Below are 22,495 nucleotides of genomic sequence, written 5' to 3'. Positions count from 1 at the left end.
GTAAGATTATGTGACATGATCCGGATGTAATTTTTTTTGAAATCCATCTTTCCAATTTGGATATCATAACAAAACTAATTTAAATATGATTGAATTTACTTACAAAATCTTGGTTTGGCTGTTACGAAGTCAGATGGTTCACTGGGTTCACTTTCTCCTCCTTTATTAACTGCTATCACTCGGAATTCGTAATCATTACCCTCTTGTAAACCTGGTACAGAGCATTTGTTCTGATTGGCTGGAATGTCTGCTGCCTTTGTCCAAACTGGGGAACCCTTCTCCTTTTTTTGAACAATATATCCACTAAGAGGTACTCCACCTGTGTCTTTTGGTGGTGTCCATTCAAGATCAACATGATCTTTATCCCAGTCTGTAACTTTAGGCTTACCAGGTGGTTGTGAACATTCTGTAAAAATTGAAAAACTTGAAACCTAATAAGCCCTAATAATTACTTAAATTCAGAAATGATGAAAAAATTACCACCGTATTTAATAATTTAATTATTACAATTTTATTAAGCTTTATTAAGCTCTTTATTAAATTTTTTTTATTAAGCTCTGACTAATTCTCTTAATTAGGCTTTGACTAAATGCATATTTCTTGTCATGAACTTCGGCATCTTAAGCTTTTGCTAACTCTTTTATGGTTATTAAAATTTTTTAATTATTACAATTAAATCAGGAATACCATATTTGAAGCAATTTAATATATATTTAAAACACTAAAAGAAACTTTACACATTAAATTTATTGATAATAGTAAAGATACAACACTGGAAATTATACTATCAGCATGATCATACTGAAAAATTTTGTCATATTTTGGCTTTCAGTAGTAACACTAAGTAGCCAGACTCAATGTCAGTTTAGGAAGGATATGGGCAGAATCAATCACTGAGGATGAGTTCAAACTATACGTATTTTTTGTTGTTTATGATGGATAAATTTAAGGCATCAGAAATACTAGTAGCACTTTTGATTCTACGTATGAGAGAGAGAGAGAGAGAGAGAGAGAGAGAGAGAGAGAGAGAGAGAGAGAGAGAAGGTAAATTACGCATTATGTTCAGGAGTGGAAAAGGCTTTTCAGGACTAGAAAGATGCTTTATTTATATCAATATCATTAACATCAATAGAGGCAAGTATAAGATCTAAGGAATTAGGGAGCCAATGTCTATGCACAACTTGCCCATTTCCAGACCTCATTATGCTACATTTCAAGTGCATTTGATTTTTTTTCTTAAATTAATTGGATCCCTCTTATTCAGAGAAATTTTGTGGATTCAGAAAACATTTTATTTCCAAGAGCAATTCTTCTATATCTCTGTGTGCCATCTCCTAATGGAGGTCAGAAACCACCACGGCAAATGTCTCTCTGTCTCTGCTAGCTCTGAATAGCTGCTTGGTGTTCAGTCCTGTCCAATTCTTGATGTTGCCAAGCCATGGTGTATGTCTTCTCTCAGGCTTTCATTTTCCTTCCATTATCCCCTCAATTTGTTGTTCCTCATCAGGTGTCCAACATATGCTGTTTTTTTTTTCTTTATGTCCTTCAGCATTCCAGGAGAAATAAGAAGACTTGAAATAAATAATTAAAAGCATATACAGGAACCCTCGTATAACACGGTAGTTAGGTTCCTATAAAATGTTGTGTAGTGCAAAACCGTGTTATACAGGACTAAGAACTGAAAAAGGGGGTTGCGCTCCAAGACTAACAAAAATACATTATTTCGTTACCAAAATGTTAACAAAACTGACAAAAATACACCATTCTAGATTTCGTGTATCTTCTGATCTCTTTAAAACATCAGTAATCTGGGTTTGTTTGCTTTTGCTTGGTGGATCTCTGTAATTTCATTGTATGGAACTAAGCATTTTTAATGCTCCCTTTTGAACTTTGGGCTCCTTTCAGTCGAAGAATCTGAATTCAAAAAATAAGATTTTAATTGTAAGGCTAACTTTATGCCTTTCCGTACACTTTTTAGTGTAAAATTTGGGAGTTCAGAATTTTCATCTGTGCTATCATCCTCTGAATTGATTTGCCTCCGATGTCATTTCCACCAGAGCAGCTTTGGCAGCCTCTTTTTCTACCAGTAATTCTTTAACATCTTCAGTATCATATCTTTTTTTCTTTTTTAGGAGCATTGGTGACTAATTTGCTCTGTGTTCAAATTGTGTGTGTTCTGGGGCCAATTTTCTATTTTTATGGATGAAAAACCCAAGTTTCCCTCGCCCAAAACTGACTAATTCAGCTACATTGTGAAAAAAACCCATAAAAATTCCTACTGTCATCGATGGAATTCAAACTTAGTTCTTTTCTGGATGATTTTGTAATAACTGAGAGGAAAGTGGAGGAGAGATTGTTGAGGATAAACATAAAAAAGGCACCTGGGGTGGATGGGATCTATCCAGTTATATTAAAGGAGACAGCAAAGGAAGTATGCAAACCCCTAGCCATAATTATGAGAGCTTCTTTGGATTCAGGGGAGGTACCCATAGACTGGAGATGTGCAAATGTAACCCCAATTCACAAAGGAGGATCAAAGGCTGACACAAGTAATTATAGACCTGTTAGTTTAACTTCTGTTCCAGGTAAATTAATGGAGGCACTGGTTAAAGAAGCACTGCAGGATCATCTAGACAAGAATTCAGTTATAGCTCAGACGCAGCATGGTTTTGTTAAGGGCAGGTCTTGCCTGACCAATTTGATTGGATACTATGATGTAGTCACAAAAGAACTGGATGCAGGGAATAACTTTGATATTATATATTTGGATCTTAGAAAGGCTTTTGATACTGTTGCACATGGAAGACTGCTGCACAAATTGGAGCAGTGTGGCATTGGAGGCAAATTGCTGCTATGGATAAGGGGATGGTTGAGTGGCAGAAGACAGAGAGTGGTAATCAATGGACACTGCTCAACGTGGACTAATGTTATTAGTGGAGTTCCTCAAGGTTCAGTGTTGGGTCCGTTGTTGTTTTCGGTGTTTATGAATGATATTGATGATGGAATATCAAGTTTAATGTCCAAGTTTGCAGATGATACAAAGGTTGGCAGGGTCATTAAGGACAATACTGACGCTATGCTGCTGCAACAGGATCTGGAAAGGTTGAACAGATGGGCTGAGAGGTGGCAAATGAGGTTTAACATCGACAAATGTAAAGTGCTGCATATGGGAAACAGTAACCCCAGAGCAACGTATCAACTCTGCGGTACTACACTGACAGTGGTGGAGAATGAAAAGGACCTGGGGGTAATTGTGCAGGCAGATATGAAGTTCTCTGAGCAGTGCAGACGAGCTGCAAGAGTAGCTCATGGTGTCTTGTCAATGATATACAGGAATTTTTCTAGCAGGGATAAGGAGGTGATTATTCCCTTGTACAAGGCAATGGTAAGGCCACATCTTGAGTACTGTATACAGGTCTGGAGGCCTCATTTCAAGAAGGATGTAGAGCTGCTGGAACGGGTACAGAGAAGGGCAACAAGATTAGTAAATGGAACAAAGGGTTGCTCTTACGAAGAAAGGCTTAAGTTTTGCAAATTACAGAGTTTGGAGACTAGGCACCGGCGAGGTGATCTGATAGAGGTGTATAAGGCTTTGAATGGTTTGAGCATGCTCAATGCCAATGGGATTCTTCATCTTTCTCAGAATAATCACCTCAGAGGGCATAAATTCAAATTGAGGAAGGATGGATGTCGAATAGATGTGTGCGGAAGTTTGCCTTTGGCCAGCGGGTGGTTGGTTGGTGGAACCGACTTCCATCACTTGTTGTTGAAGTTGATAGCCTAAACAAATTTAAAGCTCAACTGGACAGGTATTTCGAACGAACGGAGGGGTGAAATGGGAGTGGGTTTTTTTTTTTTTTTTTTTTGGCTGATGCTGAATAAGCTTGCTTTCTTGCATCATATGCCTCTGCTAATGCTAATGCTTTTCCACCTAGTATGGGAATGACAGCGTTTCTATCAACTGTGATACCATGAGGGCTTCAGTAGTCATATCCAGTGCTGTCGTTGTAAAATTAGCAGAAGGTGTACTCTATGAATGTTATGAAAAGCAGAGAGTATATTGTGTACATTCATCGAATTCCAGAGGGTATATGGCATATACACCGTATTTCATTCTTTCAAAAACCAGAAGGTATACACTATTCAACTTAAAAAATCCAGTGGGTATATGGCACATATCCACATATATCTTCCACTACAGTCCTGGTCATATCATCAAAATCTTCCCCTCCTACCGACTTAGCAAGTTCTACTATCGCACGGATTCCGTTTTCTGTCAGTACGACCATATTTCCTGAATGAACTGACTCTGGTCATACATTTTTCCAACACACATTTAATATTGACAGTTTTATTTCTTTGAGCGATAAAGCTATGATTCCGATAATGTCCAAAATTGAAAAATGTTTCCATGGTTCCATCACTTCAATTTTCCATCAATTCAATTTGGAATCAATTTTTTCCAAATTCCATTCTAACGATTTTCTGATGTAATAATGCCTTGATCTTATTAAAGAAGTTGTACTAGGTTGTAGGAACATTAGTTGTACTAGTTTGGATGGCTTAAATCTTTTGGATGCCTGGCACGTTATCCAATAATAATAAAACTTTGAAATCTAGATTGTTCTACTAGTTCAACAAGTACAAGTTCAATAGCACAGAATCTAACACGGGGATTTCCCAATAATTTTTTTTTTTTTAGCATAACAATTAGCGAGCCAAAGGTGGGGATTCACAAAAAAGAACAGAAATGTTGAAAAGTTACATCCAACATAATAGCAGAGTTTCCCCCCACAAATGCTAAAAAATACTGTGTTATGTGAGGTTGCCACAATTCTCTAACTGTGTTATATAAGTACCATGTTGTGCAAGAATTGCTGAACTTTATCAATCGTGTTAAAGTGAAACTATTAGCATTAGCATTAGTAGAGGCATTTGATGCAAGAAAGCAAGCTTATGCAGCATCAGCCAAAAAAAAAAAATAATAATAATAAATAAATAAATAAAAAAATAAATAAATAAAACCAATGGTAAGGCCACATCTTGAGTACTGTATACAGGACTGGAGGCCTCATTTCAAGAAGGATGTAGAGCTGCTGGAACGGGTACAGAGAAGGGCAACAAGATTAGTAAATGGAACTTCCACTTCACCCCTCTGTTCGTTCAAAATACCTGTCCAGCTGAACCTTAAACTTATTTAGGCTATCAACTTCCACGACAAGGGATGGAAGTCTGTTCCACCAACCAACCACTCGCTGGCTAAAGGCAAATTCCCGCACGTCTATCCTACATCTGTCTTTTCTCAATTTGAATTTATGCCCACTCAGGTGATTATTCTGAGCGAGAGGAAGAATCCCATCAGCATTGAGCATGCTCAAACCATTCAATGCTTTATACACCTCAATCAGATCACCTCGCTGGTGCCTAGTCTCCAGACACTGTAATTTGCAAAACTTAAGCCTTTCTTCGTAAGAGCACCCCTTTGTTCCATTCACTAATCTTGTTGCCCTTCTCTGTACTCGTTCCAGCAGCTCTACATCCTTCTTGAAATGAGGCCTCCAGACCTGTATACAGTACTCTAGGTGTGGCCTGACCATTGCCTTATACAAGGGAATAATCACCTCCTTATCCCTGCTAGAAAAATTCCTATATATCATTGACAATACACCATGAGCTACTCTTGCAGCCCGTCTGCACTGCTCAGAGAACTTCATATCTGCACAACCACCCCCAGGTCCCTTTCATTCTCTACCACTGTCAGTGTAGTACCACAGAGTTGATACGTTGCTCTGGGGTTGCTGTTTCCCATGTGTAGTACTTTACATTTGTCAATGTTAAACTTCATTTGCCACCTCTCAGCCCATCTGCTCAACCTTTCCAGATCCTGTTGCAGCAGCATAGTGTCAGTAGTGCAACTATGTTGTAGAAGTACCGTGTTATATGGGGGTTGCCTGTGTTTGCATTAAAAAATGTTAATGAATATAAATTTCAATGTTTTCAGCTGCTTTCTATGCAATATAACTTTATATTACAAAAGACAGAAAATAATCTGACCATTAAGGGGGTTTATATGTGTATTCCAGTTAAAGGAAACTGAAATCATGTTCAGTCATCTGGCCAGGATATGAGATGGCCATAGTTTGTTAAAACTGATGTTTGATAACACTTTGTCGCAATACTGTAAAATATAATCAAATAAAGAGAGAGAGAATACTAGTTACTGATGGAGAAGGTCCACTTTGAAATAGAATTCATTTTCAATGCAAAAAAAAAATAAATAAATAAAATAATAACAACAGGTAGTGACATAAGCAATGAGAAAGTAAAAATGAGAATAGGAGTGTATTATAGTAATAGTATTTGCTATATAGTGCAAGAAAGCCAAAGGCTTTAGCAGCACTGGCAAAGAAAAAAAAAAAAAGATAAGAAACTATAAATTATGTGCTTTCCTCCTCACATAAGTAACCATCCTTATAGCTGGAGGGGGGGGGGGCTTCACAGACAAATAGCTTAACAGTAGCTGCAGGCAGAGGTGGAAATGATTCTTGACCTGCTTCTATTGAAATAAGCAGCAGCCCAGAAAGCAAGTTGCTGGAGATTTCAGGAACTGCTGAAAGTCAAGAAACAAGTAAATACATGGGCTGTATTAGAGTAACTAAGAGTAAGAACAGGTGGATGTATAATTAAATGTTTGCATGTACACCAATGCTAGGAGTATAGTAAATAAATCTGATGAATTTGAAGTGCTGGTCAAGACATCAAAGGTACAATATGTACAGAAAGGATAAAAGGGGAGGAGGGGTAATGCAATTAGTTAAGAAACACATAAAATGTAAGGTAGTTCATCCAGTTGAAATGTGTGGACAGTGCAGTGTTGAGTCAGTTTGGTGTAAAATAAGCACTCGGAAAGCAAAAATGAGAGGAGGAGTTTGTTATAGGCCTAATGAATCTGATGAGTATAATGAGCAATTGTGCAGAGAAATAGACAGGGCCAGTAAATAAGAATGTCTTATAATTGGGGATTTTAACTTTCCAGATATTGACTAGAAATAGTGGGTTGGTTACTCAAACACTAGCAAGACTTTTGTGGATTTACCAGTTGACTGCTTTTTACAGCAGAGTTCGAGAGGCAAACAGAGGGAGTAATAATACTCTTGACCTGATTATCAGCAGTGATTATTCATACATTAAAAATCTGCAGATAGAGGAACCACCAGGTGGCAGTGATCACAGTGTACTGATGTGGGATTTACTTAAACATGCAACTACCATCATGAGTAAAGGAAAGGTTTTTGCTTTTGTAACGTTGACTAAAGTTGTCTCAGACAGTTTTTAAATTCTATATGGTGGGACCAACTGAGGACTTAACCAACAGGAAATTCAAAATGGGAAACATTCAAGGAAGTACTATTGGAAACTACTAGACTTTTTATTCCAACTAAGAAATACTTTCAAGGTTAGGCCGAAACGGATATCATAGTTAATAAATTTGATTAGCTTGAAGTGCTATTCAAGATGTCAAGGGCAAATACTGTTGAGATATCAGAGATGTGGTGTCACACAGATAAGCAGTGGATAATTGGAATTTGGAGAGCACAATGTGAACAGAAAGGACAGACAGGGCAGGAAGGGATGATGGGTTAGTTAAGAAAGATACAAAATAATTTATATTATTTAAATTATATAAGGAAGTGCATCCAAATGATGTTGATGGACAATGCAATGTTAAGTCTGTTTGGTGTGACAAAAGCACTGGGAAAGGAAAAATGAGAGTAGGTGTGTGTTATAGACCTAATGAATCTGATGAGTATAATGAGCAATTGTGCAGAGAAATAGAATGGGCCAGTAAATCAGAGTGTCTTAAAATGGGGGATTTTAATTTCCCAGAGATTGACTGGAATTTGTGGGTTGGTCACTCACACACTAAAAAGGCTTTTGTGGATTTACTGGATGATTGATTTCTACAGCAGCATGTTTCAGAGGCAACTAGAAGGAGTAATACTCTTGATCTGATTATCAGTAGAGATTCTTCATGCATTAAGAATCTGCAGATAAAGGAACCACTAGGTGGCAGTGATCACAGTGTGCTGAAGTGGGATTTACAAAAAAAGAGAAGAGGTAACTACCATCAGGGAAGGGTTTTTGCTTTCGTAAAGGTGACTATGGTGGTCTGAGACAGTATTTAAATTCTATACAGTGCGAACAACTGATGATGTTACCAACATCAAATTCAAAATGGGTGTTGGGCTTTTCATACCAACTAAAAATATTGTTCAAGTTTTATGCCTAAATGGATGTCAGATGAACTAATTAGACATGTGGCAGAGAAGAAAAATGCATGGGATACACATAAATTAACAGGTGACACAGAAGTCTATGATAGATATAAATTGGTCTGTAACCAAGTCACAAAGGAGGTTAGGCAGATTATGAGAAATCTTTGGCCAAGGATGCAAAGAAAAATAGCAGAGAGTTCTTTACTTATGTAAACTCTAGAAGGAAGGGGAAGAATTAGATTGGTCCACTTGATATCAATGGTTCAACTGTTGATGATCCTGCTCAGGTAGCTAACAAACTAAATGAATATTTTGCATCTACATGCACACATGAGGAGTTATTCAGGGTGGGGAATGCTGGAGGTGTATTAAACTTTAGCAGTAAGCTAGATAATCTTGTAATAACTGAGAGTAAAGTGGAGGAGAAATTGTTGAATATAAACATAAGAAAGGCACCTGGGATGGATGAAATCTATCCAGTTATATTAAAGGAGGCAGCAAATGAAGTAAGCAAACCCTTAGCCATAATTATGAGAGCTTCCTTGGACTCAGGAGAGGTACACATGGACTGGAGATGTGCAAATGTGATATCAATCCACAAAGGAGGATCAAAGGGAGACACGGGTAATTACAGACCTGTTAGTTTAACTTCTGTTCCAGGGAAGTTAATGGAAGCACTGGTTAAAGAAGCATTGCAGGATCATCTAGACAAGACTTCAGTTATAGCTCAGACACAGCATGGGTTTGTTAAGGAGAAGTCTTGTCTGACCAATTTGATTGGATACTATGATGTAGTCACAAGGGAACTGGATGCAAAGAACAACTCTGATATTATATATTTGGATCTTAGAAAGGCTTCTGATACTGTAGCACATGGAAGACTGCTGCACAAATTGGAGCAGTAAAGCTTTGGAGGCAAATTGCTGCTATGGATAAAGGGATGGTTGAGTGGAAGAAGACAGAGAGTGGCAATCAATGGACACTGCTCTTTGTGGACTAATGTTATTAGTGGAGTCCCCCAGGGTTCAGTGTTGGGTCCACTGTTGTTTTATGTATTCATCAATGATACTGATGATGGTATATCAGCCTTAATAGTCAAGTTTGCAGATGATACGAACGTCGGCAGGTTTTTAATGACACTAATGACAGTACGCTGCTGCATCAGGATATAGAAAAGTTGAGCAGAAGGGCTGAGAGGTGGCTACTGAAGTTTAACATTGACAAATGTAAAGTATTGCATATAGGAAGCAGTAACCCCAGAGTAACGTATCAACTGTGTGGTACTACATTGACAGTTGTTGTTGTTAGCATTAGCATTAGCATTAGTAGAGGCATATGATGCAAGAAAGCAAACTTATACAGCATCAGCCAAAAAAAAAAACACACACCACTCCCATTTCACCCCTACGTTCGTTCGAAATACCTGTCCAGTTGAGCTTTAAATTTGTTTAGGCTATCAACTTCAACAACAAGTGATGGAAGTCGGTTCCACCAACCAACCACCCGCTGGCCAAAGGCAAATTTCCGCACATCTATCCGACATCCGTCCTTCCTCAATTTGAATTTATGGCCTCTGAGGTGATTATTCTGAGCAAGATGAAGAATCCCACTGGCATTGAGCATGCTCAAACCATTCAAAGCCTTATATACCTCTATCAGATCACCTCGCCGGTGCCTAGTCTCGAGACTCTGTAATTTGCAAAACTTAAGCCTTTCTTCGTAAGAGCAACCCTTCGTTCCGTTCACTAACCTTGTTGCCCTTCTCTGTACACGTTCCAGCAGCTCTACATCCTTCTTGAAATGAGGCCTCCAGACCTGTATACAGTACTCAAGATGTGGCCTAACCATTGCCTTATACAAGGGAATAATCACCTCCTTATCCCTGCTAGAAAAATTCCTGTATATCATTGACAAGACACCATGAGCTACTCTTGCAGCTCGTCTGCACTGCTCAGAGAACTTCATATCTGCCTGCACAATTACCCCCAGGTCCTTTTCATTCTCCACCACTGTCAGTGTAGTACCGCAGAGTTGATACGTTGCTCTGGGGTTACTGTTTCCCATATATAGCACTTTACATTTGTCAATGTTAAACTTCATTTGCCACCTCTCAGCCCACCTGTTCAACCTTTCCAGATCCTGTTGCAGCAGCATAGCGTCAGTAGTGTCCTTAACAACCCTGCCAACCTTTGTATCATCTGCAAACTTGGACATTAAACTGATATCCCATCATCAATATCATTCATAAACACCGAAAACAACAACGGACCCAACACTGAACCCTGAGGAACTCCACTAATAACATTAGTCCACGTTGAGCAGTGTCCATTGATTACCACTCTCTGTCTTCTGCCACTCAACCATCCCCTTATCCATAGCAGCAATTTGCCTCCAATGCCACACTGCTCCAATTTGTGCAGCAGTCTTCCATGTGCAACAGTATCAAAAGCCTTTCTAAGATCCAAATATATAATATCAAAGTTATTCCCTGCATCCAGTTCTTTTGTGACTACATCATAGTATCCAATCAAATTGGTCAGGCAAGACCTGCCCTTAACAAAACCATGCTGCGTCTGAGCTATAACTGAATTCTTGTCTAGATGATCCTGCAGTGCTTCTTTAACCAGTGCCTCCATTAATTTACCTGGAACAGAAGTTAAACTAACAGGTCTATAATTACTTGTGTCAGCCTTTGATCCTCCTTTGTGAATTGGGGTTACATTTGCACATCTCCAGTCTATGGGTACCTCCCCTGAGTCCAAAGAAGCTCTCATAATTATGGCTAGGGGTTTGCTTATTTCCTTTGCTGCCTCCTTTAATATAACTGGATAGATCCCATCCATCCCAGATGCCTTTTTTATGTTTATCCTCAACAATCTCTCCTCCACTTTCCTCTCAGTTATTACAAAATCATCCAGCTCACTGCCAATGTTTACTTTACCTACATCATTCTCCTTCCTGAATAACTCCTCATGCGTGAATGTAGATGCAAAATACTCGTTTAGATTGTTAGCCACCTGAGCAGGATCCTCAACTGTTGAACCATCAATATCCAGTGGACCAATCTGATTCACCCCTTTCCTTCTTGAGTTTAAATATGTAAAGAACTCTTTTCTGTTTTTCTTTGCATCCTTTGCCAAGGATTTTTCGTAGTCTGCCTTTGCCTGCCTAATCTCCTTTGTGACTTGGTTACAGACCAACTTATATCTATCATACTATAATAATTAATGATAGACACCAGCCAGGAATTAAACTAAAAATTTACTATACAATGAAATAATATACAATGAAATATGATGCAAATAAAATAAAACACTGATTAAATTATAGTTAAAATATAGTTAAAAACAATAAAATTAATTAAAATAAACTAGGTTAAAAGCGATAAAACAATACAATCTGGAGCTTTCGGAGAACTGCCGTCTCCTTCTTCAACAGCATACTACCAGTGCTAAAACACATCCTTAAGTAGCCGGTCCATGGCACTCATGCACGTGATCATCAGACACATGATCTACATTCTCCATGCGCGTATCGACTGATAATCAGATCAAGAGTATTGCTCCCTCTTGTTGCCTCACGAACATGCTGATGTAGAAAACAATCATCCAATAAATCTACAAATTCCTTGCTAGTGTGCGAGTGACCAACCCACAAATTCCAGTCAATATCTGGGAAATTAAAATCCCCCATTATAAGACTCTCTGATTTATATCTATCATAGGCTTCCAGGTCACCCATTAATTTGTATGTATCCCATGCATTTTTCTTCTCTGCCACATGTCTCATTAGTTCATCTGACAACCATTTAGGCCTAAACCTTGAACAATATTTCTTAGTTGGTATGTAAAGCCTGGTAGCCTCCAAGATTAGTTCCTTGAATGCTTCCCATTTTGAGTTTGCTATTGGTAACATCATCAGTTGGTCCCACTGTATAGAATTTAAATACTGTCTCAGACCATCATAGTCGCCTTTACGAAAACAAAAACCCTTCCCTTTACCTCTGATGGTAGTTACCTCCTTGAGTAAATCCCACTTCAACACACTGTGGTCACTGCCACCTAGTGGTTCATTTATCTGCAGATTCTTAATGCATGAAGAATCACTACTGATAATCAGATCAAGAGTATTGCTCCCTCTTGTTGCCTCACGAACATGCTGATGTAGAAAACAATCATCCAATAAATCTACAAATTCCTTGCTAGTGTGCGAGTGACCAACCCACAAATTCCAGTCAATATCTGGGAAATTAAAATCCCCCATTATAAGACTCTCTGATTTACTGGCCCACTCTATTTCCCTGTACAATATCTTATTATACTCATCAGAGTCATTAGGCCTATAGCACACTCCTACTCTCAATTTTGATTTCCCTATGCTTATGTCACACCAAACTGACTCGACACTGCCCTGTCCATCGATGTCGACTGGCTTCACTTCCTTGGACTTTATGTGTTTCTTAACTAATAGCATAACCCCTCCTCCCCTCCTGTCCTGTCTATCCTTTCTATACACATTATATTCCCCAAATTCCAGTTCCGCATTACTTATATCTGTGTGACACCACGTCTCTGATATCCCAACAATATCTGCCTTTGATGTTTTGAGCAATACCTCAAATTCATCAATGTTATGGGAGTTTAAAGGCACAAAAGCACATAAACGCCTATTCGTTTTTTATATAGGAAAATGAAGAATTTTCATAAGATCAGAAAAGACTAAAGAGTCCAATCTGCTTCAAAAAGTTGAAAAATTCAAAAATATTTGCCTTGTCACCAATGAGATTCTCTAAAGCTATTGGTTTATCAAGATTTACCAATGATAGCAGGGTTGATGTTCTGTCTTGTCTATAGTAGGGGCAGTCAATGAGTATGTGTTTAACAGTCAGATTTATAGAACAATGTGGACACTGTGGTGGATCATCTCCTCTAAATAAATAAAGATGGGTTAGATGGGTATGACCTATTCTTGCCCTTGATAGGACTACTTCTTCTCGTCTTGATTGAAAGAGTTTATTATTTGTTTGAGAGTGCCAGATTGTTGTCCATTCTGACAAGCATGCAGCTTGAATTGTTAATGCAAAGTCTGATGGCGTAACAGGGATATTAGTTAAGTCTAAGCTAGTTGGATTTTTTGCAGCTTTATCAGCCAGTTCATTGCCCAAAATACCAGAATGTGCTGCAATCCAAAAGAAGATGACCTGTTGATGGCATTCTTCAATTTTTAGTAATATGCTTCATATTTCATCTATAACAGGGTGAACTTTATCTGAGAAATTACATAAAGCCATGATTGAACTAAGCGAATCGGTGTAAATAACAGATTTTAAAGATCGATCAGCACAGAGATTTTGTAAGGCCAGTTTAATTGCATATATTTCAGCTGAAAAGATACTGAATTCAGATGGAAGGGATACTGAAATAACGGTATTCGGAAACACTGCAGCTGCTCCAATGCTTGAATTAGATTTAGAGCCATCTGTATAAATTGGGGAAAAATCACTATATCTTTGAGTGTGAACTGCATGAAGCTGTATGATATTAGATGCTTGTAAAACACCCTTTCACCATTGGCAGAGATAAGTGTCACAAGTCACCAGAGGAAGAGAAACCCATGGTGGTTGACAGCAGGTTGCTACCTGTTGTACGGAATGAACGGAAAGATTCTAAAATTCCATCAGTTCAAGAAGGCGAAGACCAGCTGGCTTTACTATGCTAGGTTTATTTTTTAAAAGGTTTTTTAATGGTGGATTGAACAAATATGACTGAATGAGATGCGAGGCACAACTTTGTATCTTAACAGCATACTTTAGTAACAGTGTTTTTCTACGTAACGATAGTGGGGGCTTGTGAGCATCAATATAGAGAGTATGTGTGGGCGACGTTCTAAAAGCACTGTGTTGAATGGGATCAAGCCAGTGTAATGCACTCATTCTGGCAGAATCATAGATGGGAGCTCCATAATCAAGGCGGGATCTGATTAATGACGTGTATAGCCGAAGCAGAGAAGTACGATCTGCACCCCATGTTTGGGCGGATAAAGCTTTGAGTATGTTTAACTTTTTTAGAGAGGAAGTATGTACATTTTTAATATGGTCTATAAAATTTAACTTGTTGTCGAGGGTTAATCCTAGAAATCTGATGTTATTAGTGACCGGGATGGAGACATTAGAAATTTGAAGTTCGGGATCCGGATGAAGTTTGCCCTGCCTACAACTGTTTTCTGCTGCGAGAGCTGATAGCCATTGAGGCTAGCCCATTGTTGTATTTTATTAAGTGATATCTGGAGCTGCCGCTCAATACATCTCATATTTTGGGAATGGCAGGAGATGGAAAGGTCATCTGCATAAAGATAAGTCTCAACTGTATTTGGAAGCTGTCTTGTAATAGAATCTATTTTAAGAGCAAACAGAGTGGCACTCAGTACTGATCCTTGTGGAACACCTTCTTCCTGCATGAATGTTGCCGAGAGACCATGTTGGTACTGAACTTGAAACGATCTAGTATGTAGGAAGTTTTGAACAAATATAGGAAGGTTGCCCCGCAGACCAAGGGAGTAAAGATCACTAAGTATGCCATGCCACCAGGTGGTGTCAAAAGCCTTCTCTATGTCTAATGAAACTATTACAAGATGTTCACGTTTAACAAAGGCATTTTGAATGGCGAATTCAGCCTTGGCCATAAGATTTAAGCACGACATATTATTATGAAAGTCATATTGACTATTGCTCATTAGATGTTCTGACTCAATGATCCAGACGAGTCTTCTGTGGACAATCTTTTCTAGGATTTTGCTGAAGCAGCTTGAGAGAGAGAGAGAGAGAGAGAGAGAGAGAGAGAGAGAGAGATCGGTCTATAGCTATGGGGGTTGGTTGGATCTTTCCCAGGCTTTAGAAATGCCAAAACAGTAGAGTGATGCCATGAAGCTGGAAAAACATTTTCTGAAAATATACGATTGTAAAAAACCAGCAGCAAGCGCAAAGCTTTGTCATCAAAATGTTGTAGCATGACATAATAAATCCCATCTGGCCTTGCAGCGCCATTGTGAGCTGTTCTAATAGCATGCAAAAGTTCAGAGTATTGCAGAGATTTGTTATATGAAAGAAGGTGGGCAGTTTGAAAGTAATTGCATGCTTTTCTTTGGTGTTTTTAATTCGTTTGAATGATGTAGAATAGGCTGATGCTCACACCGACAGTGGAAGAGAGTGAAAATAACCTAGGGGTAATTGTGCAGGCAAATATGAAGTTTTCTGAGCAGTGCAGATGGTCTGCAAGAGAAGCTTATGGTGTCTTGTCAGTGATATACAGGAATTTTTCTAGCAGGGATAAGGAGGTAATTATCCCCTTGTATAAGGCAATGGTTAGGCCACACCTTGAGTACTGTATACAGGTCTGGAGGCCTCATTTTAAGAAGGATGTAGAGTTGTTGGAATGAGTACAGAGAAGGGCAACAAGATTAGTGAACAGAACAAAGGGTTGCTCTTACGAAGAAAGGCTAAAGTTTTGTAAATTACAGTGTCTGGAGACTAGGCACCTGCGAGGTGATCTGATTGAGGTGTATAAAGTCTTGAATGGTTTGAGCAAGATCAATGCTGATGGGATTCTTCCTCTTGCTCAGAATAATCACCTGAGAGTGCATAAATTCAAACTGAGGAAAGATGGTTGTAGAATAGATGTGCGGAAGTTTGCTTTTAGCCAGTGGGTGGTTGATTGCTGGAACACACTTTAATCTGTTGTTGTAGAAGTTGATAGCTTAAATAGATTCAAGGCAGAACCTGACAAACATTTGGAGCAAGGGGATGGGTGAAATAAGGGGTTTTTTTGGCTGATGCTATATAAACTAGCTTTCTTGCATCATGTGCCCTTGCTAATGCTAATATCAGTTTGCATCTATTTTTTTCTGTTGTAAATTTTTGCTTTTACCATGTTTGAATATTGTTCCTTATAGTGTTGTTTTTAAGTCTTTCAATGTTTAGTTTTGCTAGTTTAGTTTCAAAACCTGTGGTTAATTAAAATATCGTCAATTTCATTTCTTATTATTATTTTGTTGTTTGTATTGCCTGGGGTGTATAAAATGTAGAGTTTTCTTGCAGGTTGATCACTCCAGCTACTATCTATTATCAATTAGCTATTATCGTTTTGTTTTTATTACAGACTTCTGTAATATTCAGAATAATTCAGAATTCTGTTGTAGGATAGATGTGCGGAAGTTTGCCTTTAGCCATCAGGTGCTTGATTGCTGGAACAAACTTCCATGTGTTGTTGTAGAAGTTAATAGCTTAACACATTCGCTGCCGATCACGCACCAGCGTGTGATGTCCCAGCAGTATTGAAGAGCCGATCATGGTCAGGCGCGGGATGTGGCATCATTACCCAGTAGCCAATCATGCGTGGGTGTGGGATTCATTAGACTTTTGTATGAAGTTGTCAACTTCAGTTGGCATTGTGTTTCTGCTGTGTATATTTGTTTCGGCGTCAAGTAAAGGGTGTAAACTATATGTAGTTATATGTGGTGTTGAACATTTTGTTACGTGACGTGCAGAAAAGCCTTGTAATATGAGTTATGCAGATGACAGTTCAACAGGCCAGTCGCGCCCAAAAAGAAGAAAAGTGCAATATAAAAAATGCTTCGGATTCGGAAAGTGTAGATGAAGAAGATATTGTGGAAGAGGCTACATTTCCACTGCAGGATCTGGTAAGTTGGAAAACGTCATGTGGGAAAATGACGTAACATCGAGGAAACAGTTTCGTTTCACAAAATCCGAGTCTTTGCTGCAACCTGAACTGGAACATTTGCTCAAACCTATAAAGATATTGAGGAAGCAATGCAAACGTTGCTATTCCGAAGGGAAACATAAGGATACAATCTATATCTGCAGTGTTTGTGAAGGATCACCTGGCTATTGCTTAGATTGTGCGAACATTATACATAAGTAACATTCTTACACATAGTATTTGTAATCTGTATTGGTTCGGTATGAAATAAAACGTATTTCTTAATGTTAACACGTTTTTTGTTTTATTATTTACATACTATATTATTATGTTTTTGTGTCACGCGCTAGCGTGTGATGCGGCATTTAAAGCCAAATTTGACCTCCAGTGCCTATCACATGCTGGCATGTGAATCTCAAAATCTTTTGGAAACTGCTTATACACTTGAATATTGATATGGTATACCTAACAATCCCTTATTACCAATTTTTAAGCTTTTTCGTTATGTAAACACAGTCGGCTTCTGGTGACAGCCTCCTCCTTCTGTGCCATGCTATTGACAATAGCATGCTGACCCATGACTGGCAGTGAACGTGTTAAACAGATTCAAGGCAGAACTAAACAAACATTTGGAGCGATTGGAAAGGTGAAATGAGAATGGTGTGTGTTTGTGCTTTTTTTTTTTTTGGCTGATGCTATATAAGCTTGCTTTCTTGCATCATGTGCCCTTGCTAATGTCACATGAACTAATGAGACTCAGGGCACAGAAGAAAAATTCATTGGATGCATATAAATTATCAGGAAACACAGAAGCCTATGGTACATATAAGTTAGTCTGTAATTAAGTCAGAAAGGAGATTAGGCAAGCAAAGGCAGATTATGAGAAACCTTTGGCAAAGGATGCAAAGAAAAATAGCAAAGACTTCTTTATTTATATAAACTCTAATAGGAAGGGGACAAATTAGATTGGTCCACTTGATATCAATGGTTTGACTGCAGATGATCATTCTCAGATAGCTGCCAAACTAAATAAGTATTTTGCTTCTACATTCACAAATGAGGAATTCTTCAAGGTCAGATGTTTATCAAACTCTAACAGGGAGTTACATGATTTCATAATAACTGAGAGCAAAGTGGAGGAGAAATTGTTGAAGTTAAACATAAGGATGGTACCTGGGGCAGATGGGATCTATCCAGTTATATTAAAGGATGTGGCAAAGGAACTAAGCAAACCTTTGCCATAATTACGAGAGCATTCATGGGGTTAGGGGAAGTCCCCCACGGACTGGAGATTTGCAAATGTATGTCCAATTCACAAAAGGTGAACGAATAATTACAAGGTCTAGTATGCATACAGGTCTGGAAGCCTCATTTTAGGAAGGATGTAGAGTTGCTCGAATGAGTACAGTGAATGGCAACAAGTCAGGTGAGGGGAATAAAGGGGTAGTCTTACCAAGAAAGGCTTTCTGCAAATTGCAGCGTCAAGAGACTAGGCACCTGTGATGCAATCTGACTGAGGTGTATAAGGCCTTAAATGGATTGAGCAGGCTCAGTGCTGATGGGATTCTTCCTCTTGCTCAGATTACAAATCTAAGGGGACATAAACTGAAATTGAGGAAAGACTATTGTAGAATAGATGCGCAGAAGTTTGCCTTTAGCAAGCAGGTAGATGATTGCTGGACAAACTTTCATCTGTTGCTGTGGAAGTTGATAGCATAAATAAATTCAAGGCAGAACTAGATAAACATTTGGAAAGAATGAATGGGTGAAATGGAAAGGGTTTTTTTTTTTTTTTTTTGGCTGATGCTGTATAAGCTTGCTTTCTTGCATCATATGCCTCTACTAATGCTAATGCTAATCTGTCAATCTTTGAATTATTCAAACACTCTCAGCCTCAACAACTGGGAATGCAACCTGTTCCAGAAATCAACAACTCACTGACTAAAAAACTTCAGTTCACTCTAAACCTCTTCCCCTGTAATTTGAATTTATAGCCATTGGTTCTGAAATTCTTTATAACAGCAAAAATTCTACATCCATTCATTTTACTAACCCCTTTCAGAGCCTTATAAACCTCAATCAGATCACCTCTGAGGTGCCTGGTTGGCAAGCTCTATAGCTCACATAATCAGTCTTTTTCGTATGGTTGCCCTTTTGCCGATCTCATCATGTGCATTGCCATGTTTGCTTTATGCAGTGGGCATATGACCTCACAATCTCTACGGGATAACGTTTGATAAATCATCAATACGACATTGTCAGCTTTCCTGGCCGTCCATTTACATTGCTCAGAAAAATTCATGTCTGTCCAAATTGTAACTCCCATCATCCCTCTTTTCCTATACTGCTTTTAATTCAACCCTATCAAATGTATACTTTATTTTGGGATGCTATCTAGTCCCCAAGTGTAAGAGCCTGCATTTTGTTGCATTAAAACATAGCTGCCATTTTTCTGGCCATTCTTGAAGCCTGTTAAAGCATCGTGAAGGAGCACTGTTTGGCACTAATCATTAATGATTATACCAATCTTTACATCGTTTGGAAATTTTGACATTGTGATTTCTATCACTCCATCAATATTGTTTATTAAAATTAGAAACAACAGCAGTAGTCCAAGAACAATCCCTCCAGAACCCCACTCCTGACGTTACACTAATCTGAAGAATGACGATTAATCATAACCCTCTGCCTTCTGCCACCCAGCAATCCATCTTAGAATCTTTCCCATAATCTCAACATGTTCCACTTATACAGCAACCTCTCATGAGGGACTGAGTCAAAAGCCTTTCTAAAATTCAAGTAAACTACATTGAAATTGTTCCTTACATCTAGCTCATAAGTAACTGTGTCAAAATAGCCTAGTTAGTTAAACATGATTTTCCCTTAACAAAATCATGTTGTGTGTCCTTCAGAATGCACTCTTAATCATTACCTCTAAGATTTTACTAACAGTGAAGTCAGACTACCTGGTCTGCAATTACTGACAATATGTTGGCAATTCTCCAATCTAACGGAATCTCTCCTAAGTCTAAAGATGCCCTCATAATTAATCTCAATGGTTCAATACCTATTAAATTCATCTGCAGCATCATATGGATTATCTAAGACTGTCCCACACTCAGTGCAAAAGGGTCCAATCTGATTTGTTTTCTTCTTTGTTGTCTTCACATACATGAAAAATCCTTTGTCCCCTTTGCTCTCTTAATCAATACTTTCTCATATGCAACCTTGGCTGCCCTAATTTATTTGTGGTACAAATCCACTTGTACCTGTTGAAAGCACTGGTACTTTCATCACTCTGTAACTATCTCATGCTATTTTTCCTTCTCTATCTGACTAGCCAGCTCTGCATTCACCCATTCTGGTATCCTCCTCCTGAAATATTTTCGTATTGGTATGTATGCATTCAGGGCTTCCCTGATTTTTGCTTTAAAGGTCTTCCATAACTCAAATGTATTTGCTCTCACTCTGCAATCTACCCAATTAATAGATGTCATATAGCACCTTAAACTGTCCATGTCCCCTCTTCTGATTAAAACAAGTGCCTTTACCTTTAATTACTGCAACATCTACCTTAATCTTCCAACTGACGACTGTATAATCATTACCCACCAATGATTCTTGTATTTTTAGCCTTGTGATGTCATCTGATTTGTGAGTAATGATGAGGTCAAGAATATTCTTTCCCCTAGAATTTTCACTAACATGCTGGTACAAATAATATTCATCAATTTATTTAAAAATTTTGTTCCCCCTGGTGAGTTTTTCCTGACATTTATTCCAATCAATTTTGGGCAGATTAAAGTCACCCATAATAAGAGATTCACACTTGCTTGCCCATTACATCTGAATTTAGAGATTCTCATCATACTCTTTGCGGTCTTCTGGTCTGTAGATTACTCCCACTTTCATTATAACTTTACTTCCAACTAACTCACACCACACAGATTCTATGCTGGTAGATGTAAATTCAGACTCAGCAAAAGCTCTTTTCGTGCTCAGGTGTTTTTGATAAGAATCATGATTCCACAACCCCTTCTATCTTGCCTATCTTTCCAAAATACATTATACATACTGTAGTAAGACTCATCATTACCAATATCTAGGTAGTAACATGTTTCTGTTAGCCCTATTATGTCAGCATTAGTTGTCCTAACCAGGAGTTGAAATTCAGCCATTTTATTTACAACACTACTGACATTACTTCGGATACAGTTATGACTAAAAATTCTTCGTGAAGTTATTTAGGCTTGTTTCTCTAGCTTTATCTTCCATTCATTTGAAACATTGCTACCCTCAGAATATCTTGCCAACATCAGATGTTGCAGCAACAAACAAGAATTCTTGAGTTGGGTGCAGGTATTACTTTAACCCATATCATCAGATAAACACAGATAAATATTACTTTTCATCCTTCTAAACTCGCAGTTACCCTAAACCTTTAAAGTATTCTCAATGATACTGGAAAAAATCCTTGCACCACCTTTGTTCAAATGAATACGACCTCTACAAAATAGATTCTTTCTACCTACAAGTGCAGGCCACGCTGATAAAAATTTTGCTCCTAGAACCTTGCAGATTCTCTCAAGTCTTGATTTAATGCACAAAACTTTCAGCATATAATCCCTATTATCATGTCTGGGAAGAATTGCAGACACATACACATTTTGACCTAACTCACAGAATTTTTTCAGCATGATCCTATATGAGAGGGCATCAAAAGGTTCGTACCCTGACCTAGATAAAACATCAGTAGTAAGATGCCGTTTTTAATATAAGTTGTGTCTATATATTCAATAACTAACATGTGAAATGTCATTCCCATAAATGGAGCCCAGAATCTGAGGAAGGACACTACAGTTGACAAAGTGCAGTATCCAGCAGAGATCAAGTTCCTGCATTTGCAGGGCAAGAAAACTCAGGAAATTGACGACAAAATGAAAGCTGTGTATGGGCAGAATTGTCCATCCAATGACACTGTAAAAAAGTGGAAACAGGAGTTCCAGTGCAGTCGTACAAGTGTCTTATTATTACTATAGAATAGAATAGAATCTTTAATTGCAGCAATGATAGCCATACAATTAGTCCCGTCACGGCATGGTGGTGCCAGGGGTTTACAAAACATATTTACAAAAGATACATGAGAAAAACATAAGTTACATCAGATTATTAACAAAGCACAGTTTTACATTTTCAGTTCGACGAGAATACCCTTCCTGTATTTTTTATTATTGACCACTTCTTGGAGGTCCCCGTCGATGGCTTGCAGTGAGGGCAGCATTTGCTTTGGCAGGAATCTGTCGGTTAGTACTAGCCGGTTACGGTTTGCTAGTAGCTGTGCTGAAGACCGGAGATAAGGGGGAGGAATGCGCCAAGAGCAATGATCCCAGAAGTTCGGCTCTGTAATTTTACTAGTGGCCATCTTGAGGGTGAACAGCAGCCTTCTTTTTCCAATGTAGGACCGGAGCCTGCGTAGTTGAATTGCTTCTGCTAACTGCGTTGATC

The 22,495-nt window shown here is 38.4% G+C and overlaps 1 protein-coding gene across 2 annotated transcripts in view; it reads right to left on the bottom strand.

Annotated features, from left to right (window-relative positions):
- Positions 1-22,495, bottom strand: part of LOC150079033 (twitchin-like) — a 2,795,346-nt gene that overhangs the window by 1,121,524 nt on the left and 1,651,327 nt on the right. For both annotated transcript variants that reach the window (XM_090382361.1, XM_090382360.1), the window contains one exon: positions 104-406. In XM_090382361.1, the coding sequence (XP_090238487.1) occupies positions 104-406 (303 nt within the window). The remainder of the gene's footprint in view (positions 1-103; positions 407-22,495) is intronic.

Source organism: Mastigoproctus giganteus, chromosome 10 (assembly GCF_048544385.1).
Source record: "Mastigoproctus giganteus isolate SK-2022 chromosome 10, ASM4854438v1, whole genome shotgun sequence".
Taxonomy (NCBI): domain Eukaryota; kingdom Metazoa; phylum Arthropoda; class Arachnida; order Uropygi; family Thelyphonidae; genus Mastigoproctus; species Mastigoproctus giganteus.
The sequence above is the reverse complement of the archived record's forward strand: the minus strand, read 5'-3'. Positions and strand labels throughout refer to the sequence as shown.